The sequence below is a fragment of the Centruroides sculpturatus genome, unplaced genomic scaffold (assembly GCF_000671375.1).
Source record: "Centruroides sculpturatus isolate CEXI.00-Female unplaced genomic scaffold, Cexi_2.0 scaffold130, whole genome shotgun sequence".
NCBI classification, from domain to species: Eukaryota; Metazoa; Arthropoda; class Arachnida; order Scorpiones; family Buthidae; genus Centruroides; species Centruroides sculpturatus.
Genome location: NW_019384364.1, coordinates 348802 through 370542, shown reverse-complemented (window position 1 = coordinate 370542; position 21741 = coordinate 348802). Strand labels below are relative to the sequence as shown.

Here is a 21741-nt window from a genome sequence, read left to right as displayed (position 1 = left end):
GAAAAAATTTAAATTAAAAAAAAATGAATACAGATAACATAAAAATTACCTTCTGCAGTTGCTTGAGCTAAAAGCATTGCTTTACGTCTTATTCTCCGATACCTACACCAAATCATAAGGCCTAAAACGAGAATCATATAAACTGCGGCAGCTCCCAGAGTAATTGCAACTGTTTTCGCCATTGTGTTTTCTGCTTGATCTTCCTTTCCTAACAGATTGGGATTGTAATATTCTGCACCTATGAATAATGTAATAATTGTCAAACAAACAACGTATGCATTTATTTATATCAAACTTTAGTTTAAATTATGATCTTTATAAAATATAATGACAAACAAATACATATATTTATTGTAAAAATTCTTATTTTATAAACTTTTTAAATTACATTTTGTCTTTTTCTTGAACTAAACAATATCAAAATTTCAATATTTTGGAATATATAAATGCTTTAAAAATGTACAAAAAGATTCTAGTTGAAATAAAATAAAGTAAAACAGTTGTGATATAAATATTTTAAAAATATACTGCAGCTATTTATTATTGGATTGAGTCATAAATAAGTCTGGTTTTCTAAACTGAAATTTATTTGCCAATAAAATGTACAACAATCAACTTTAATCTAATGCATATTCACTGTCATTACTGATGACTTTTTGCCATTTCTTGGACAACCTGTCAATCCCCCTCACATAAAATTCTGGTAATTTTGAAACAAAAAAACTCCTGAACCTGGTCATCATTTTGGAAAGCATTCTGCAGTTGTAAAGCATTGCCCTTGTAAAGCATTCTGCAGTGCCCAAAGAAAATGAAATTCTGTTGGTGCCAGGTCCAGTGAATATGGTGTATGAGGCAAAACAGACCAGCCAAACTCCAAAATTTTTTATTGTGTAATCTTTGTTGTGTATGACCTTGTATTGTCATGCAATAAGGTGATTTTTTTCTGTTAAAAAGTGTTGGATGCTTTTCTTGAATCTTTAGCTGAATCTGTTCTAACTGTTGAATGTACAGTAGACTCCCTATAATTACGATTCCTATAAGGCGAAAAAATTGCGACGGTATCCATACAAACCTGTAAAAAAACTCCTATAATTCAGTAAAACGTCATCAGGCAGCTGAACTACTTTCCGCCGTCCAGCGCCACGCTATGGAGAATTTAGGCGGGTAAATTGAGTTTACTATCGTCTGTACAGTATTATATATTAATTATATATAAATTAGGTACTGTATGTATAATTATATATTAACTTAATTTATTGTAACTTTACTATAATTATATATATACTTTCCGCCGTCCAGCGCCACGCTATGGAGAGTTTAGACGAGTAAGTTGCTTACTATCGTCTGTACAGTATGTAAATTAGGTACCGTAAGTCTAATACAGTGCTGTAATTTTATACATTTCTTGTGAAAGAAACATTTCTTATTCAATGGCGATTAAAATTATTTATATTAATGATGTCTCCAAAGTTCAACAAAGTTTTTGCAGAAAAATAAGTTATTAGAAATCGGGCGCTGTTTGCTGAGCTGTTCCGCGATGAAAACAAGCTTGAACAATGGCGATGCCGAATGGTGCACACTTGATAAATAATCCTACAATTTTTTGTTTATAGCATAGTTTATACGGATTATTCCCAAAAAAATTATACAAATTTTGGAAATGTTGAGTCGAATTAGTCTAGAATCTATTAATTTTATGGAAGAAAACCTTTCAAACAGCCGTAGTCCATAAACTTCACATGTGTTGGGCTGTGATTGGCAAGGACTCATACAAAATTGATTCATAAAGAACGGAACGTATCTACCGTGTTATAGGGGGGTCGACTGTATACATTTACAGTAACAGTTTCTTTGTGTGGCAACAATAATTCCTTGATGATTCCACCATACAAATAAAATTTTTCTTCCATGCACACTGGGCTTAGTGTCCAGTTGAGGCTAATCATCTTTGTCAACCCATTGTCTTCTTTGACTGATATTTTCATGATCCACTTTTCATTTCCTGTAACAATTTTAGCCAAAAATGTTCCTGTTTATGCCGAGAAAACAAAATAGCAGCTATCAACCTTCTATCAGCTTTATTCTGTTCACTAAGGTTATTTTGCCCAAATTCCCAGATTGCTCGCTTTTCCTAGTTTTTGGAAGTGACAATTGATGGTTGATTGGGATGTGTGCAGCTTCTCTGCTAACTCTCCCATTGTTTGCCATGGGTTCTGCTCAGTCAGGACCTTTAAATTGTCATCATCAAAGTCTGAAAGGCGGCCTGGTCTTTCTTCATCTTTTACAGACAAGTCACCAGAATGGAATTTTGTGAACCACTTTTGAACTGCTCTGTCTGAAATTACTCCTTACTCCAGTGCTATAAACATTGCAAATCTTTCTTGCCATTTCTGTAGTGTTATTACTGAGTTTAAACTCCCACAACAGGAAATGGCATATCTGCACTTTCAAATGTTTCATTTTAAATGAATTCAAAAACAAAATTTTATTACATTATTGACACTTTAGTGTTAAAATTTACATTTAGAGACTATTTGCTAATAAAACTCAAATGAAGGGACACATCATCTTGCAAGTATTTGACAGTCATTTATACCTATCGGTAAACCGAACTTAGTTATGACTCAACCCAATATATAAATTTTATGTTTTGAGCATACATAAGAAAGATTTTTTATAAGAAAATTAATAATACAAATATTCTTTGACTCATTGTTGAATTTCTGTAAGTTCTCATCTTAATACTTTAGTAAAATAATGCACAAATAAATATGTTACAGTTCAAGCACAAAAAAAGCAATTTGTATGACTGATTGAAAATATCAATACAGTTGTCCTTTGATAATCTGACAGGTATGGGTCCAAAGGGGTGTCGGATTACCAAAAGTGTCTGGATTACTGAAAGTGATTACATATTTGGCATTGTTTTGCTAGCAGTAGCCTACAATATTCCCTACTCCAACTGTTCGGAGAGAACTGCTCACAGAAAACAAAAAAAATGTGTGTCATCATGTAAGAATTGGGTGGGGAGATTCATGTCGGACATACTTCTGTGCAAGCAGACATGTAATGGAGACGGGGACTATGGTGACCTTGATGGGAGGTGCGTCAGACTACCGAGCATGTCTGATTACAAAATGTCGGACTATCAAGGGACAACTGTAATATTTATCATATGATGATGGTTATTGGTATTGTTATTCAAAAAAAAATATAAAAAAAAATGGTAAAAGAGTATATCCAATTTCTGAAAATGTTTCAAAATTATTGTAACAAGCTTTATAGTAAATTTTAGCATTGGAACCATTTTCATCTTGTTGTAAGGCACAGTTTTCATTATATTTCAAAAAACTGGGTACTTAATTATATAGCACTCACCAAATAAACCATCACCAGTTCATAACCAAACAGTTTTCATTCTTGGTTTTGTTCTAAAATTTAAAACTTTTTAAATATCAAATCATTAGTTTTCTAGTGGATGTTATTTTCAAAACTTACAAAATCACATTGCTTAAGAAAATTCATAAACTGGTTTTAAGCTATAAGAAACTTCAAAACACAATACTTAAAAACAAACAAACAACTCAATTTCAACATATATTGTATGATAAATAGCAAAATTATGAAGAAAGGAAAGATTCATGAAAAGTCTAATTTGAGATTGATAACAAATTATTATATCAAATCCAATTTTGGAATTGAAATATTTATTGCACTAATATTATTGTGTTTAATGTTAAATTTATCATTATGTTATACAATATACAAATTAAAATGCATATATGGTATATCTAGCTAAAACTAAAAAAAAATTTAGACAGTGTCTAAAAAATTCATATAAAATGTAATTATAATTTACAATAATAGTGCCAAATTTTGTGTACTTTCATGATGATAATTCAGATCTGAAGCTGAGACTAAAGGCACTTAATTTATAAATATTTTTGACTCCTTTAACTTTCAAGCACTTGTTCTTGGGCTTTATTATGAAATACAGTATATTGAAACTATTTAGTGAGATATAAAATTTTCATATTTCTGATAGTAACTACATCAAAAATTATTTAAAATTATAGTGGCTACGCAAATATCAATTTTCATACTCTATACATTCAATTTACAATTTACTATACAATTTACAAGTACTGTATATTATATTGATACATATTGTAAAACCTGCAGTCACAACCACCTCGCGAGAGATCAATATAATTAATTCTGTTTATGAAAATAAACAGAATTAACTATACCTTTACTTTAAAATTAAACCTCTCTAACATGACCAGTTAATTGAAAGAAACCCTCCAACCATGACCACTTTTAACTTATCAGCTTTGGGATTTCCTATTCTATTGTAAAAAATTAATAGTTAATTGGTTACCTACTTGACTGCATTTTAATAATTATTATTATTTACTCTTAAGTTGTAGTTTTCCCAATACTAGTGTAAATAAGAGGCTTTAAGTAAAGATGTAGATAAATAGGTAATCAATCTCATTATTCTTAAATATGATTTTATCACTCCTACAAAAGACCATGTCTTTGGAATGAAAGGGGATTATTTTAGAGAGGTCTTACTATATTATCTATATGCATGTTTTTTTTTTTTTTGAATACTTACTTTTTACTGTCAAGTTAACTTCAGTTCTTCGGAATCCACCACTATTTCCAGCAGTACAACCATATTTACCATGATCATCCATGTGAACTTCAGACACATATAAGCTTCCATTTTCCATTACACGAAAGCGTTTTTTGTCAAATCCATTTAAAGCATTATTTTTATCCCACTGAATGGTGGGAGGAGGATCACCAGAAGCTTTACAATCCAGTATGACAGGATAACCTTCGTAAGCTTCAGTATCCGTTGGTTGAATTGAAAATGTGGGCATCACTAGAAAATGATGTTACATTAATTTGATACTTGTTAAAAAATTTTTTTTAATTGAGTATTTTGAAATAGAAACTAACCTATCACATCAACTGTTATAGTAGTATTAATAATGCCTTGTGAATTAGTTGCAATACAAGTGTATTTAGCAGCATCTTCAGTTTTAACTCCATTAAAATGCAGAGTACCATTTTCATCTTGTATGTGCTTTGGCCAATCGAACATTTGTCGTCCTTCCCTGATCCATTTAACCGTTGGTACAGTCGCACCACGAGCTTTACAGTAAATTTTAGCAGTGGAACCGAGCTCTAAGTTTTTACTAACAGGTGGTGGGACAAATTTCAATTGCTCTGAAATAGAAAACATTTGTTGTGTAAGATATTTTTTAACATATAAATAAAAGAAAACAGTAAAAAGCAAAATTTAACCTTTTACATCGACAAAAGCACTGTTTGAACGAACGGGTTCAAAACCAATTGTATATACTTCACAAAAATATGAAGCAGAATCAGACAAAACAATATTTTTTATTGTCAAAGATCCATTATTTGAATGAACAATGTAATGAGTCCCAACTTCTTTAACATATTTATCTTCCTTCAGCCATCTTACAGTGGTTATAGGATGTGGATTACCATCGTATTGACAGTTTAAAGAAACAGTATCTCCTTCATCAACTAGTATATTAATTGGATCCATTGTAATTGTGGGAGGTACTGAAAATAAATTAAACGATTCAATTAAATTATCAAGTACACATGTTAGTGTAAGTTTCTCATCTGAAATATTGATCAATTTCAAGCATAAATCTATGAGAAACATGATTATAACTCAAACCAACATACAGAAAATCAAAAATTTCATAATATATATATTAATTAATACACCATAAATAAATTTTATAAAAAGCAACCCTCCTGTTAATTGATATGAAATTTACTGTGTAACTTTTATCCAAAAAAATAAGTAACTCATAAAAAACTTGGAATGCAAACAAAAGTGAAAAAAATGAATATTGGAAATGGTGTCCTCCCTTGAATTTGGCAGCATAAATCACAGAAGCTATCATATAAGAAGCAATTTTTAATTGGTAACATTTCAAACTTCTAAGTTAAGTGCCACTTGTTGATTTATTTGATGGTTCCTTATCAAAATATCATTTATTGAAATAAACAAAATACTTTTTTAAAAATAATTTTCAATTATATATGTATGCTATTTTATTTTAGAATCATCTTATCCAGAAAAAACAAAAATGACAACTTACAACCAAAAATTTATCAAACCATTTTTGAATACCCTGAAGAAAGATAATTAAATGTTTACTTTATGAAAGATGCAATAAACATTAAAGATATTAATTAATATTTTGCACATTCTCAACAATTGTTCTGTTTAAGAACGGTAAGACAAGAGTTGTTTCTTAAAAGACATTAGATATACTTTGATTCTGATTTATTAATATATGAGAACTCATTATAGTTTGCTTTTATTCACTTTGTGCATTTGTTGTAATAAAGTTTACTAAAGTGCACAAATGTATCTCTATATTATAGATCCTTCTATCAGTGATTATAATTTGATTAATTTAAACAAATTTTATTTTACTCTATTTGTTTCCTACTTATTGTCTTAACTAATGTTTTGTTGCCATTAAATAAAGAAATGCCTGTTAACTTACATATTTGCTTCTCCCATTTCATACCTGTTACCTTTATATCAGTGAATAATCTAATCAGCAATTTTATTTTATTTTATAAATAATTTTGAATCATTACTTTAAAATGCTACAAAATACCTATTTCCTTATGATGTTATTTGGGAAACATGGGTTGGGTGAGTGGGTTATGCCAAAACAAGGTACAAATTTCAACCATAAGATATAATGGATAAGCTCATACCTGTTTATAAGATTCCAATTTACAAAAAATTTTTCAGAAATAAGATTTTCTCACAAATTAATTTACACGAGGGATTCCCAACTTTTATCTTGCATTGATCTCACATACAAAATATTTTCAATCGACTCCCTTAAAATTTTTAATCCCCAATATTTGCATAATATATCAAGTAAATTATTTAAAAAGTTTAAAAACAATAATAAAACAAAATTTTTGAATTTTGTTTCTGAATAAAAATTTTACATCAGAAAAATTTCTTGGTGTTCACTTGATTGAAATAAGGTTTATTACATGAACAATTATTATACAAAAACATTCATTTTGCAAAATCTTATTACAAACATATAGTAATCATTTAAATTATTAAATCAGTTAATGAATTTCTCACATGATTGTTATTATTCTTATTTGAAAATTATCAGAAATTCTCAAAAAAAAACAATAAGTATCTGACTTTCCCGTGAAACCATTGGGAGTTCTGCTTTACACTATATTATACTATTGTATATCAATAATTAATACAATTTATTTATTATCATGATAATAAATTGCAAGGATCAGATGAAACTGTGCTTTGTCAAATTATACATTCAACCTTTTTTTAAAAATGATTTTGAACTATTTAATTGTTTTTTACTTGTATAAATATATTTAGAAAAGGTATATATATGCACAACAGTAAACAAAGATATGTTTTACCAACTGTTTTACCCCAAGTCGAAAGACATTAGAGAACAAAAGGGTCATCCTCATTCATGGGTAAATGATTCATGAAGAATGAGATCTCCCACAATTACACAGAAGACAAAAGGGAACATTCTTTGGTCTAGAAACCTAAGCAGATGAACAGTAAACTGTACAACAGAAGTCAAAAGGATTGACAAATTTACATATACAGTATAATCTTAAACCTTCAAAAGAGAAGTTTTTAAAAAAATAATAAAATTACTCTGATCTTCTCAACAGTCCTTTTTATTAATATCAAAGAGATGTACAGTACTTACACCACATGCATTTTGAAGTGTATTATCTAACAGTTCCTTTTTAGTAGTAGAAACACAAAGTAAGTAGCATAATGTGAACACTGACATTCAAGATTTTTAAAATTATTTTTGTTTGAAGCCCTATGAAAATCTAATCCATTATGATAAAATTCATTATTTAATTTTGATGCATTTAAAATACAATATGGAAATTTTGTCTTTTTAATTTTTCTTGTTTTTTTATTTCTTTCCTTTCCTTCCTTTCCTTCTCTTTCACTAAAAAAGTAAATCTAGAATCTAAGATACATACTGAATTGAAATTATTTTTGAGGTAATTTTAAAATTTGTACTGATTACATTAATTTTGTTCCAAATTTAAAGGTAACAAACTTTTAAGATAACTTTTAATTATTCCTTATAGTATAATGCCTTCCAATATACTATATTTCCTCAAATTTAAAATCATGTTCTTATATGTGACCATGCTCTTACATGCAAGTATGCTCTTATAAACAAAGCAGGATGTGTTTCAAAAATGCAAAAAGAAGTGACTTTTACATATAAAAGCATGCTCCTATTTTCATGGAAATATGGTATATATTCAATGGATTAAATATTAGTAACAATCAATTTCTAATGACAATATTCATAAGTTATATTAAATGTATTAATATATACACTAAAATTTGTTTTTTAGTACTATTTATTTATTACATAATTTATAATTCAATAACAACAGAGTAAAAAGTTCAATATAAATATATATATTAATTTAAGTGACTGAAACAAGAAATCATATTCTTAATATTACTGAAAAGAAAATATTTCAATTTAATTATATAAGCTTAATGAAGCAACTGATATGAAAATTACATAAGTATAATGTCTATAATTTTCACATCAGTTATACACTAAATGTAATATAATTATTATATGTTTAATTATAGACAATTAATGTCATATGATGTCTATGATTAGGCCTATACATTATACACATCATACATGAGAAACTATGAAATATTAAAACTATACCTTAGTTTCCTATGTGTAAATTAAAATTATTTTAACGACAGCACAATGGTTTTAAAGAAATTTATTTACAGATCAAAATATGTAACAGTAAGGAATAGAATATGAAATAAACTGGATTCATACCTGTGACTTGTAAATTTATAAAATTTTTAATTCTTCCGGCTATATTTTCTGCTACACACGTGTAATTACCAGAATCATTTCTTTTTGCGCTGCTGATGATGAGACGCGTGTCGTCGACTCGTATTCTGCCACTGTCGCTGATGACGTGCCCAGATGGGTTTTCCCACCACATTTTGGATTTAGGACGTCCGTCCACTCTAATACAAGTCACTTCATACATATCATTTCGTGGCACGATGGTAATTTCACCGGGTGGTACTTGAGGTTCAAAGGCATTTGTATTATCGAGTTTAATATCTATTTAATGAACATAAGTAAAGTATGCAAATTATTAATTGTAATCTTTACTTTAAAATATCTTTTATTAATTTATTAAATGCTAAAAAATGATTTTTAAGTTTATTAAATTCATTTTACTATGAATTTTGCAATTTATAAGACATTTCTACTTTATAAAACATAACTGTTAAATAATAAATTTTTGTATGATTTTTAAAAACTGAAAGTGATAACCACATTTTGCACTTTAACTTCTTTTATTGTACCATAAGTCTGGTTGCACCATTAGATGGCAAAGCTGTTAATTTTTATTACAAACTCATAAACATTGAAATATTTGCTAAAGATTTTATCTTGTATAATTTTATTATAAAACAGTAATAGCTTTTATTGTACATTTTTTTATTTTTGAAGTTAATGATTAGTGGTTGAACAGAAATAATTCATGTATCTGATTAATAACAATAAATTTCAAAAGAATGCGCATTTATTCAAGATTCAAATAACAATTTTTATTTTTATTTTAAAAAATATCCATTAACATAGAACTCCTAATAATCATATAATGATTATTAGATGGATATTAGGAGTTCTGTATTAGAATCTTTAAGAAATGTACATCAACACAAAAACTTTACAAACTCTTGGTGTTAGATGCTAAAAAGTTTAGATTTCTCCTATATTATAATCACTTCATACTCAAAAAATGGTAGACTATCTACACCGGAGTACTGTAACACAACCACATATCTATAAACCTTTTACTGGCATGCATTTCATCACACTCTACAATTACATTACAAACGTTTTCGAACCGTTACAGTTCTTCTTCAGGTAACAGTTCGAAAACGTTTGTAACATAATTGTAGAGTGTGATGAAATGCGCACCGGTAAAAGGTTTATAGATACGTGGTTGTGTTACACTTCATACTCATTAGCCAATTATCTACAAATTAGCTAATAGTCCTCATGCTGAAAGACTATAGACTTGAGTTCAATCTAATGCTATTTAATTCAAAAGTAGGAAAAAATAAATAAAAGAATGAACCAAAAATGCATTCTAAACTTTTCCAGTATATTTTCTAAAAAATTTGTGATACCTTTAATTTTCATAAAAAAAAGGAAACAATCTATAAATGAAACATTTCACCATTATAAGGAATAGATATGTTTTGGGACCACTGTAAAGTGACATATAAATATGAAACATATAAACAATGTTCCACTATATTACATTTTGTGCCTTGCCAACTTTTTACTCTTACTGGATGTTTTTCTACTTTGTTTTTTATTCTTTCTATCCTCTGGGCACTAAATGGGTCTTTTTTATCAGGCCCATTGTGAATTTGGCCAGGCACAAAACGGGGCAGCTGGGTGGCAAAGACAGACCACCCCAAAATTCCTGGCATTTTTGACCCATCCAGATTCATTCCTGGGTCCCTAGAGCTAGACTGACACCTTAACCACCTGTTACATGTATGGTGAACTACTATATATTATAAAAATAACATTTTTCCCATTCATTAAGTTATATGTATATAAACTATAAAAGAAAATATATATTTATATTTTAGATGAATTTAAATGCATGTTTTCAAATGTACATTTATGTACATATAAAGTATTTTACTAATGTATTTAAATGTTTACTGTATTTAAAATGTTTTAAAAAGGAAAACATTTTAAATACAATTGAAATTTCAGTATATTGTAATATATCAATGATTTCAAAAGTATATAGATCCAATTTACTGTAATTTATAAATACAATAAAAATAGTCTAATATAAAAATTCATTTAAATAAATTTTGCAATAATAGTAAATTAAACTAAACAACTGAATAGTGAGTAATTTTAATAGTTACAAATTATTAAATTAATAAAAATAAACTTACAAGCAATATACAGATGGGCAATATAAGTCTGCTGTGGTGCATCTTTGCTAAGAGCGCTAATGCCGACACACCGATAGATACCTTCGTCGTGGTCGCCGACATTGGAAATAAACAGAGTTCCATTAGAATATATGGTGAATCTAAGATTGGCAAAATAAAATATGATAAGACATTGCAACAAACCATAATGATATTTGATCAATATAATTGTATTTTTAACATTGGAATGCAATATAATTACATTTAATAAGTATAAACAAGTCAATTTAGTTGTTAAAATAGAAGAAAAATATAAGATAGTATTAGACTGCATGTCTGTCACACAATTATAATCTATATTTAATCTGATGGCATCTGTCAAAGACATTAGTATTGTAAAGGGAAAACAACAATTTTTTTTTTTTTTTTTTTAACAATTTAGGGGTAATTGTTCAGCTCATGTACCATGTTCTTGATGAATGTCCACCTTATTTTAAATTATAATCTATATTTAATCTGATGGCATCTGTCAAAGACATTAGTATTGTAAAGGGAAAACAACAATTTTTTTTTTTTTTTTTTTTAACAATTTAGGGTAATTGTTCAGCTCATGTACCATGTTCTTGATGAATGTCCACCTTATTTTAAGTTTTTAAATCTAGTAAAAGTGGGATAATAGTTAGAATATTTAATTATATTATATTTCCAATAAAATATTTTAATTAATTTTTTATTAAATTTTACAGATACTGCGCAATAGCATTTGATAAGTACATCCATAAACCCCAAGATAATAAAATAAATGTAAAATAAAGACAATCAGAACTAAACTAAAACAAGGATAATACATTATAAAAATAAAAAACAATATAAATAATGGTATAAATTGTTTATATTTACAAACTTGTAGTTGCAGTGCATCTTCAGTCCCTCCACTGAAAATACAGCATAATAAAAAGTTCTTTGGAGACAAGCTTAATGATGTAAACTTAATAATTTGATTTCCTCTATTTGTTATGCTACATGTATAAACTACATATTAGCATTTCAACTTAAACTTTAACTGTAACAATTATTACTTGCATTGTTTTGTTACACTGACAAATTTCTTCTAATTAAATAACTATTGTCTAAAAAAAATCATACTTTTACCCTACAATACTTTGCATAAAATTTTAAATCAATGATAAAAAATATCAGAAAATTTTTCAACCCTTTAAGAACTTTATTCTGTTTACAGTCTTGTCTTTATTTCAGTTGGCATTATCTTGACATTGAAAAAGATTTGATACACCAAAATCTTTGAATTTATAATTATAAGTATTATTAAATATTGCATAATGAACGATATAGTTAACTTACATGGTTATATACAGAATAGTTTCAAAATTTTAACCAATTACAATTAATTGATAACAACTATGAAATACACTCAAAAGACTGTATAAACAATTTATGTATTTTATAAATTTCAAATATTTTTCTAACTTTAAAAATAAACTTTTTAACTCATACACATGCATATATATGGATGCTTATGTCAAGAACATAATATGATGCAAAGAGAAAAGAATGGTAACATCCACTTCAATTATTGGACTATTCCAAAAATTATATTCCTTCTCTTTTATTAAATCTTTTTTTACATTATATCATTACATAAGCACATATTTTATCCCACAATTATTTTGAAGCACCTGTATGCTTTGTATATTAATCAAAATCAATGTCTTGGAAGATGTCTCTTCCTCTATATTGACTATATATCAGACATGGGCAAATGCAGCTCTTTTTAGGTTACGTGCGGCTCTTGCTGAAAGTGTTAATTTCTGTTTTTATTATTATTTTTACAATTTTATTTCCACAATTTTGTGAAAATATGTTTATTTAAAACATTCAATACTTGTTTTATATTATACTAGAAAATTGCGGTACAGAACTGTGGCTCCCATGCATTTTGCTAAAACCTACATTTCGGCTCCCATTGATCTCTTGCTTGCCCACCCCTGCTATATATTATATAGCAGGGGTGGGCAAGCAAGAGATCAGTGGGACAGAAAAATTAAATACGATATAAAAACGTGCTATTTTAATAGAAAGTACGCGGAAAATGTAGACGAAAAGATCGAAATCGTACTCATTTTATAACGAATTTATTAAATTACGGAAATTTCGAGCTGTTATTTGCTATAAAAGCTCTTTTATGATAATAAAATGAACTTTTTCACTTTATTTTCCGTTAAAGATCAATTTTTTAAGTTACAACGTCCTTATTTATAGCATACTTTATTTTTCTATACTTAGAGATAGGAAGCATGCATGTGCCCTTTGATACTTTCGAGATAGGCGCAAAGCAAAGGCAATTTTTCTGTAAATTTATCTTTCTACGATAATATTGATAGCGTAAACTGTTTATACGTTTCCTTGTTTTATAAGTAAAGTGAAAGATATAACTCTTTCCATTCAAACAACAGCATATTATGGAGAGTTATTGAATTATCCCGTATCTGATTTCACAAGTTTTCAATAAATTTTAAGATCAAAACGGCACTCTAATGGCACGGTTAGATGGGTAAACCGATACATCTTCGTTCTAAATAAACAAGAATTTAAATATAAAGTCTAAAACATGTTGACTTTCCCGTTAAACTTTTCAAATATTATATAATTATAAAATAATATAAGCGCAGAGATCGATTAAATTCGCTTCTTAGGCTAATTTATCGTCGGTAGTGATGGGGAAATCCCCAAAATCGATGCGAATTTTTAATATTTAAACGAAATAATATAGACCGATACAAATAAAGTACTCGAATTAAAATAAAATATAAATATAACAGGGAGAAAACGTGGCTTTTACGATCGGCAATCCTCAAAATAACTTCGAGATAAACGTCTGTACCCGTATGCTTAATTTGAAAAAGATGTGCTAAGCAAACTGAATTTTATCTCGTAAACGGGTAAGATTTCTGCTAAGACTTTACATTCTTAGCAGAAGTCTTCAAATTCTTCAAATATTTTAAGTGTTTTAAATCGTGCGATAGAAATTTATTTTTTAAAATCAACAGTTTTTGTTTTAAAACGGCGAAAAATCGGGATTTACGCGATTAACAATAAGTAAATATTATACACGCAGAAATTAAAATAATTTTGCTCTATATGTTCACACAGAATGAAAAAAAAATCCAGCAACGAGACAACTGCTTAACTTTCCCGGAAACACTTTAAACTGCGCGTGTGGTGCCATTCGTTACCATATTTTATTATTAAAAATTTTTATATTTTTAATTATTATAAAATGGCAAAAAGCTGTTTTCGGGGTAGGAACGGGTTTTGTAAAGAAAGAAAAGAAAAAAAGAAAAAAAAAACTAAATGCTAATAACGAGTAAAATCGTCATTAAGTCCGATCCTACTGGAGATACGCACGACCCCTTTATCTTCCTACTCGTCGACCTTTAATCACCAAAATTTAATAGCATCGATCCCCGTAATACACAAACCACCCCGCAAAATTTCAGAAATTTTCGATAGAAAGAACGGGAGTTATTAAGCTTCAAATAAGGTGAACAAAATCGTGCCCCTCACACTCATCCAGATAAACCCCTATTTTTTTTTTTTTTTTTGCATTTAAACCAGTGTCTCTCAACGGGGGCGATATCGCCCCGGTGTGGGCGTTTTTCCACGTTTAGGGGACGATTAGTAACAATTTATATTTTGGGGGCGAAAAACAATTTTCTGGGCGATATAGTAAAACATTATATTAAGAATAATTAGATATTTTATTCGTTATATCGTACAACAATTAAATAAATAACATTATACTAGTTACTAGTCTATTCGATGCAGTACGAATATGGCGTTAGCCATGTCCCTCGGCATCGGAATTTTGAACTGAAGGGGACGATACTACGTAACGGTTTTATTGAAGGGACGATACTACGTTGAAGGGGGCGACGATTCGTTAGAGGTTGAGAAACACTGATTTAAACGTTTCAAATTCTCCTGAGTCCAAAAAGGTTAAAATCTGAGTGGGGTCATTTTTGACCGATGGCCATACTTCCCCTCTGTTGTATAGTCTATAACAGAGCAGGGAAAGTAAAAAATGTTCAGAATTGACTGAAAGCTGAAAAAATAAAAATATTGCAGCATGTAATAACCGCAGTGTACAAACGAATTCGGTTCAATCTCTTCACAATGTACAGTACCGTACATATAAAGTTTCGTTACAAGTTTCATTTAATTTAAGTATTTGAAAAATCTTATGTAAATCGAAAACTGTTACATCCGTGATTATTTATGCTTTTGCCGGATATACGAATATTTCTTTAGGGATAATTACACTTAATTTACGTCAATCTTCGTATATAGGCGCGCTCAAGATAAATCAGCGTCGCATCGTATACACAAATAATCTTCACGTAAAGATTATCAATCGTATTTCTTAACGACTTAAACGTAATTAAATATGTCGTAACTTCTTAGGAAAAGTTCTGTGCGTCGAGTATCATTTTTAATTAATACGAAGGCTTCTATAACCGAAATGAACGTTTAATATTTTCTCGCTACGCTTTTAATCTAACTAGAGAACTAAATACAGCAACAATTATATTTAGTTCGTAAATTCGTGGAATTATTCTGGTCTTAAAGAATATCAAAATTAGTTCTGTTTCTTTTTCCACAGTTTTCCATTACTAGAAAATTCATAGAACTAGAGCAAGTTATTCAAAATTACGTGAAACATTTCCCCATCCGAATAAGACGTCGTCTCATTTTTTATTTATTAAAATATCGCGTGTTTCTAACATTATCGATACTCCAATACGAGAGGGAGGTTCTTTTTTTCATTTAATCTTTAATGTTAAAACGTGTAAACTCCGATACTGACATAACAAATTTGACGAAGAAGCACACTCCAAAATTTGAAAAAAATTCCATTAAAATAAGAAACGATAAAGAGAGTACAATTAATTTGAAATTCGATATTTTAAAATATTGGTTTAAATATAAAATAAGACGTTTAAAATTTACTGTTTTATTTCATTAAATGTTCATTAATTCAAGTGCATAGTGCTTTCCATGACGCACCAGTTAAGTAATTTGAAGTGAATTTAATGGATTATTTTATTTAAGTTACCGTTTGCGAGTTATAAAAGTCTAATTAATGATCACTCGACTCTTTTCTAATTAATAAAAATCTAAACCACGCACGAAAATGAATAACTCACGCTAACTCCACTTAAAACTATTACTCGGAGTTATAAAGTTAACGTCGATATTAAAGAAAATTAATTTTGACGCAGTCAAAGACAGAGATTTCGCGAAATCAGCATAAAAATTATCTTGGAGATTCTGAAGAGGAATTAAAATTCCATTCATATATCCTATAAACGAGGAGTTTTCCAATCTAAGAATTTACCCAACTGAAATACTTAAAAAGAGTTAAACAGTTGTGAAAATAAAGCGAAATACGTCACACAGCGTATTTAAATTAATCCTTTTGTAGGAAAAATAAGATGCGTGTTTTCCATCAAGATATGTTTCCTATTCGGCTCACGAATGAAAAGTAGCCGAGATAGATAACAGTCGGCTTCCATTAACGCTTTAAACGCTGTCCAACGCCCGCAGCTAACGCGGGCATTCCCTTCCCCAAATTTAATGTATAGAGATAACCCCTCGCTTCGAGAGAGAAAATAGTACCCATGGGATATTCGACTCACGTCCCTACTATTGTAGTAACTATAGCAACCGACCAACACTCACCTGGTACCGTTAACCAATGGGACATCCTTATTCTGAACGTACCATTCGACGACTGCCGCATTTTCGTACACACAATCAAATTGTACGTTTTTACCTTTCTTTACAATAACGTCTTTGGGTAGTTGCACGATTCTCGCAGCGTTTTTGCCTGGCATAAGGAGAGTAAAATAAGTGAATTATCACATTTTATGCATCCCATTTCCATAAAGTGAAACTTACTTGGTAAAATGAGTGGAAAGTTTTCTTCGCTTTCGGCAGCACCGGCTTTGTTGACGGCTCTGCACGAGTATATTCCGTTATCTTGAGGCGATAGCGAAGCAATGTGCAGACGTTTGTTTCTAAAAGAAACTCTTTCGTTCCTGAAGAGCCTTATACCGTTATGATACCATTCGAACGATATTTCTGGACTTCCTTCCACCTTACACCTCAAAACTAATTCGTCGCCTTCGCTCAATTCTTCTAAATTATAGGGACTGTGCAGCTGAACTTTAGCAGAGTCTCCTATCCCTGTTACAAAAAAAGTAATCATTAAATTTTCTTAATGCATAAAAATGGGCGGAACTCGAAATCTTTTACAATAACAATCGAAAGGATCACCGTCGATTGGCGGAACTAAAATTACGGACTATGGTTACTGGATGCCGTTTACGGTTTATTTAGTCGATTACCGAGTCATTTATCTTGTTAAAAATTTATATTCGGCGCTGAATATTAATTAGCATCCTTTCTTCTGAAACCTATTCAACTCCGAATTATGTTAATAATAACAGAACGAAGTCTATTAAAAAGAAGAAAGCAGTCGAACTTGTCAGCCCCGGGCTAAACAAGCTGACCAAACCAATTACAATGAACCAAGTATGTGATGGGAACCAAACCGTGACGAATACCCAAGGGGGAAAAATTCCGTCGTTCTTTCCTGTGAGAGTCGAGAAGAGAATAAACCGAGCGAAACGTTAAGACACTAGAATGTTATACTCTATACATTATACTTACACAAGATGTTGAGCTGAGCCGGAGGACTGGCCAACGAAACACCGGACGTAACATTCATGGCGATACACTTGAATTCACCTAGATCGTGTTGCGGATCCACTCGACGTATGCGAAGATTTGTGTCTTCTTGGTATCTTCTCGTATTGTTCTCTATAGTTTCGCCATTCAAAGTCCAATAAATGGTAATGTGATGTCGGCGTGTGACGCCGCATTCTAAAACGGCATTCTCCCCTTTAAAAACTGTGACGTCACGCGGTACTGGATCAAACTGTAATCCGTCTAGTGTTATACAGTCCACTAAAACAACTAAAATAAAGAAAAAAGAAAGAATAATATTCAAATCTTCACCTAATATATGGAATATCAATTTACGAAATGACGTTTCGGTTTCAAAAAATAATTTGGCGGAAAACTATTTAAAGATTGTATCGAATATAAGAGTTAATCACAGAATTTATATAGAATATGGAAAAATAACTAATTAAACAGGGCTGGCCGCTTGCCAAATGCTCACTATCACGTAACATTTGAGAAAGACTCGCAACTGATAAAACTAATCGATGGAAGTAATAATGACTTTTCGGCTGGAAATAATTTTATTAAACAAAAATCATCTCGCACTTTCGACATTTTTATTAATTTCGGTCGGTACATTTTAGTCCACTTTCACCCGCGGCAACGTCTTTAACTCGATTACAACAAAGAATTCAACGATATGAGGCCCATTCGGGTTGAGAACGAGTGTAATCTACTAGAAAATACCACCGAATTGTTTGGTAAACACATCATATGCTTATATTACATGCACGAGTAATTTTCGAATATTAAAATGTAACTACGACGGACATCGAAATTTAACAATTTAATGAATTTGGAGAATGATATATGTAAATTTTTTATCTTCATTTTTTCAAACATTCTGGAATTTAGAGGAAAAAACAAGACAAGAGATTTGTTACTACAATATTTCTCAAATGTAGGAAAAGAAATAATAGAAAAAATAATAATAAAAAAAATTTAACGAATCTCAAAGGTGAAACTAATGATACCTTTAGATGCGCGAAGTAGTAATTTGCAGATAATAGTGTGTTTCAAAAAAAGGTGGGATCTTGGAAGAGTAAAAATTGAACCAGTTTTGAAGTTGCTGATGAGTTTCGGCTAATGAATATGGGTAAAACTAATCGATGAAAATGACTCATTAACATGAGTAGATATGAAGCGCTGTGAAAGAAACGTCCGCGAAAATCCATTAAATATAAAATACGCCTTTTTTCCTATTTTTAAAAATAATTCTACTAAATATCATTATGAAAATTTCGGATATAATACGAATAATACCTATTAGAGCAAGTACTTCAAGCTTTTATCGTAAATGAAAAAAGAAAAACCGGCGTAACTCTATCCTAAAAATAGCAAAATGAGATACAGAGAAGATTATTAAAGATATAAATGAAGCAAACTGGCTTCGTAACAAAAACAGAAATGAAAAACGACGGTTGGACATTCCGAAACTAGGAACAATCCCGATAATTTCTTTACTTCTCGACATACAATAAATCCATTCCATCATCGACATAATAATAATAATGATAAAAGCATACATCATTTTTTAAAAATTAAAATATTAATTTAAATCTCGAGACCTTTAAAACGATAAACTCGCTAAACAATAAAACAAATCAAAACAAAAATTCAAATAGGTGACGTCACACTAAACTACCGACATCTCAGCTGTGATGTCACCGATTTCAAATAACAAAAAATAATTGACCGATTTTAAACTAAATAATTCATCACGTGACTAAAAACAGCCGATTAATTATAATTTAAAGCATAAAACAAACGGAATTAGCCAAAAAAAATGCGGATAATTGGCGTTATTAAGCGGCACATTAAATCGATTTTTAATTAAATAAAGCAGGCATTTATATTAGGTTATATACAGAAAAGAAAGTTATAATTCGCGAGTTATTTATAAGGGCTTGTGTTTTACCTTAACCTTTAGGAATTAACCACGAGAAAGTCAAATAAATAAATAAATAAAATCTCGTCTGGCACAGACCAAACGAACTGGAGCTGTCAATAGTCGTCTGCCAGCCGACAAATATCGTTAAAACTAATGAATATATACGATGTTTACTTACCGTAAACTAAAATAAAACAGGATCTGATCGCAAACATTTTAATCGATCAATAATTAATTAAATCATTTCATTTCTCCACTCTTGTTTTCCATCTTCTCTCATTTTACTTTGTTCTTTCCACCGTAACCTGGCAACACACAAACCGCGCGTCTCCATCCGAAACGAAAAATAATCCCCAGCGGCAAAACCGGATACGCATTAAATACGCAAATATTTTCCTTAATTTCACGAAATTTCACCGCGCCAGTGCGTAAAATTTCCAGATATTTTCGCAAAATTTCAACGTTCTTAAATATTCGTCGTTACGGTTATGTTTTGATTATAAGCCGCTTTACACCACGAGGTGTTTAAATATCCTCGCGCACGTCAAAATCGTTTGGTTTTGTTGTTGCCATCTTTCTTTTTTTTTGTATTTTTTTAATAAAAAAATCAATTTTTTTTTCTTCGTTAATAATTAAAAATTCCGAACTTTTCTGTTAAATTTTATTAACCTTCGGCTTCGATAAAATATTAATTTATTACTAAAAATAACTTTAAAATATTTCGATATTTTCCCAAATAATACTTTAAAAATTCAACATATATTTAACTTTTTTTTTCTTTAAAATTAATCGAATTTATTATTTGTATTATTTTTTTAAATAAAATAATAAAAATCTAATTCGTATTTTTTTTGTTTCTTTTTAAATTTTAATAATTGTAAATTTAGAAAATTACATTTTAACATCTGGAATTGTGACGTCATTACGTTGTTATTATAAAAAATTATTGTCTACGTACGAAGTCCATAAAAAATGAAACAATAATAATAACAATACAAAAAACCAGAAGGTATTGTCTGAACATCCGTTTCGTGATACTATAAAACACTAGCGTTCTCAACAATATTTGAGTAAACAATTTAATGTTTTTAGTTAGTAAATCTAAGAAAGAAAAAAAATTCTCAACTAAAACCAGATTTTCTCGTTGACTGAGAGAAAACACAACCATCCATTCTAAGAATAAACCGAAGAATAAAATATACAAAGAACGTGCTTCCATCTATCGGCGCCTACGAAAACTAATTTTTGGCAGAATTTTTTTTTCAATTTAAAAATTTTTTAACAGATCTATAAAACACGTTATAAATTTAAATTTATAAAATTATATATTTAAAAAATTTTTATACGCATTTGACCTTTAATATTTGCCAATACTCTGTGCGGTATTTTTGAAGGGGTGTTGCCAAGTATACTACACAATTGATGAAATAAAAACCTAATTTCCAATAAGTGAATTTTAGCAAATAGGATCAGAAACGAAAATTTAAACCAATTTTAAAGAATGAAAGTAGTAAATTCGATATCCGAAGTATTTCTATTTTAAAAAAGGGGTAATAAATTCGACATTTTTTAAAATTGATTTTTCTAAGGAGAAAAGATAAAATATAATTAAAAACACACCCCGAACGTATTCCTCCAGTGTATGTAATATACATAATGGACTTTACATTTATTTAAATAATTTTAAAAAAATTACATCAAAGTAAAATCTGTATAACCTTATTTTTCAAAAATTATTCTATCTTACTTCCTTATGCTTGAAACAGAATGGGACATCTGTTAATACAAAAACAAGAGGAAAATTGCCCTGCACCTGGACTATAGACGGATATAACCATTGCTGTAACGTTTATACCTGCATAAAATAATATATATATATATTAATAATATTCTTATTAAAAAATATAATCAAATTAATTAAAAGATTGTATCGAATATA

The 21741-nt window shown here is 29.5% G+C and overlaps 1 protein-coding gene across 4 annotated transcripts in view; it reads right to left on the bottom strand.

Annotated features, from left to right (window-relative positions):
* LOC111642031 (inactive tyrosine-protein kinase 7-like) overlaps nt 1–21741 on the bottom strand; it is a 31391-nt gene that overhangs the window by 2836 nt on the left and 6814 nt on the right. The window contains exons 3-12 of one of the 4 annotated variants that reach the window (XM_023388310.1): nt 21521–21657; nt 17837–18142; nt 17063–17350; nt 16844–16991; nt 11105–11244; nt 8931–9227; nt 5320–5607; nt 4972–5241; nt 4622–4894; nt 50–238 (exon numbers count right to left, since the gene is read on the bottom strand). In XM_023388310.1, the coding sequence (XP_023244078.1) occupies nt 50–238; nt 4622–4894; nt 4972–5241; nt 5320–5607; nt 8931–9227; nt 11105–11244; nt 16844–16991; nt 17063–17350; nt 17837–17894 (1951 nt within the window). In that variant the 5' untranslated portion in view covers nt 17895–18142; nt 21521–21657. Of the gene's footprint in view, nt 1–49; nt 239–4621; nt 4895–4971; nt 5242–5319; nt 5608–8930; nt 9228–11104; nt 11245–16843; nt 16992–17062; nt 17351–17836; nt 18143–19980; nt 20305–21520; nt 21658–21741 lie in introns of those variants that run through there. The other 3 variants (XM_023388302.1, XM_023388295.1, XM_023388319.1) reach the window with 3 other exon arrangements.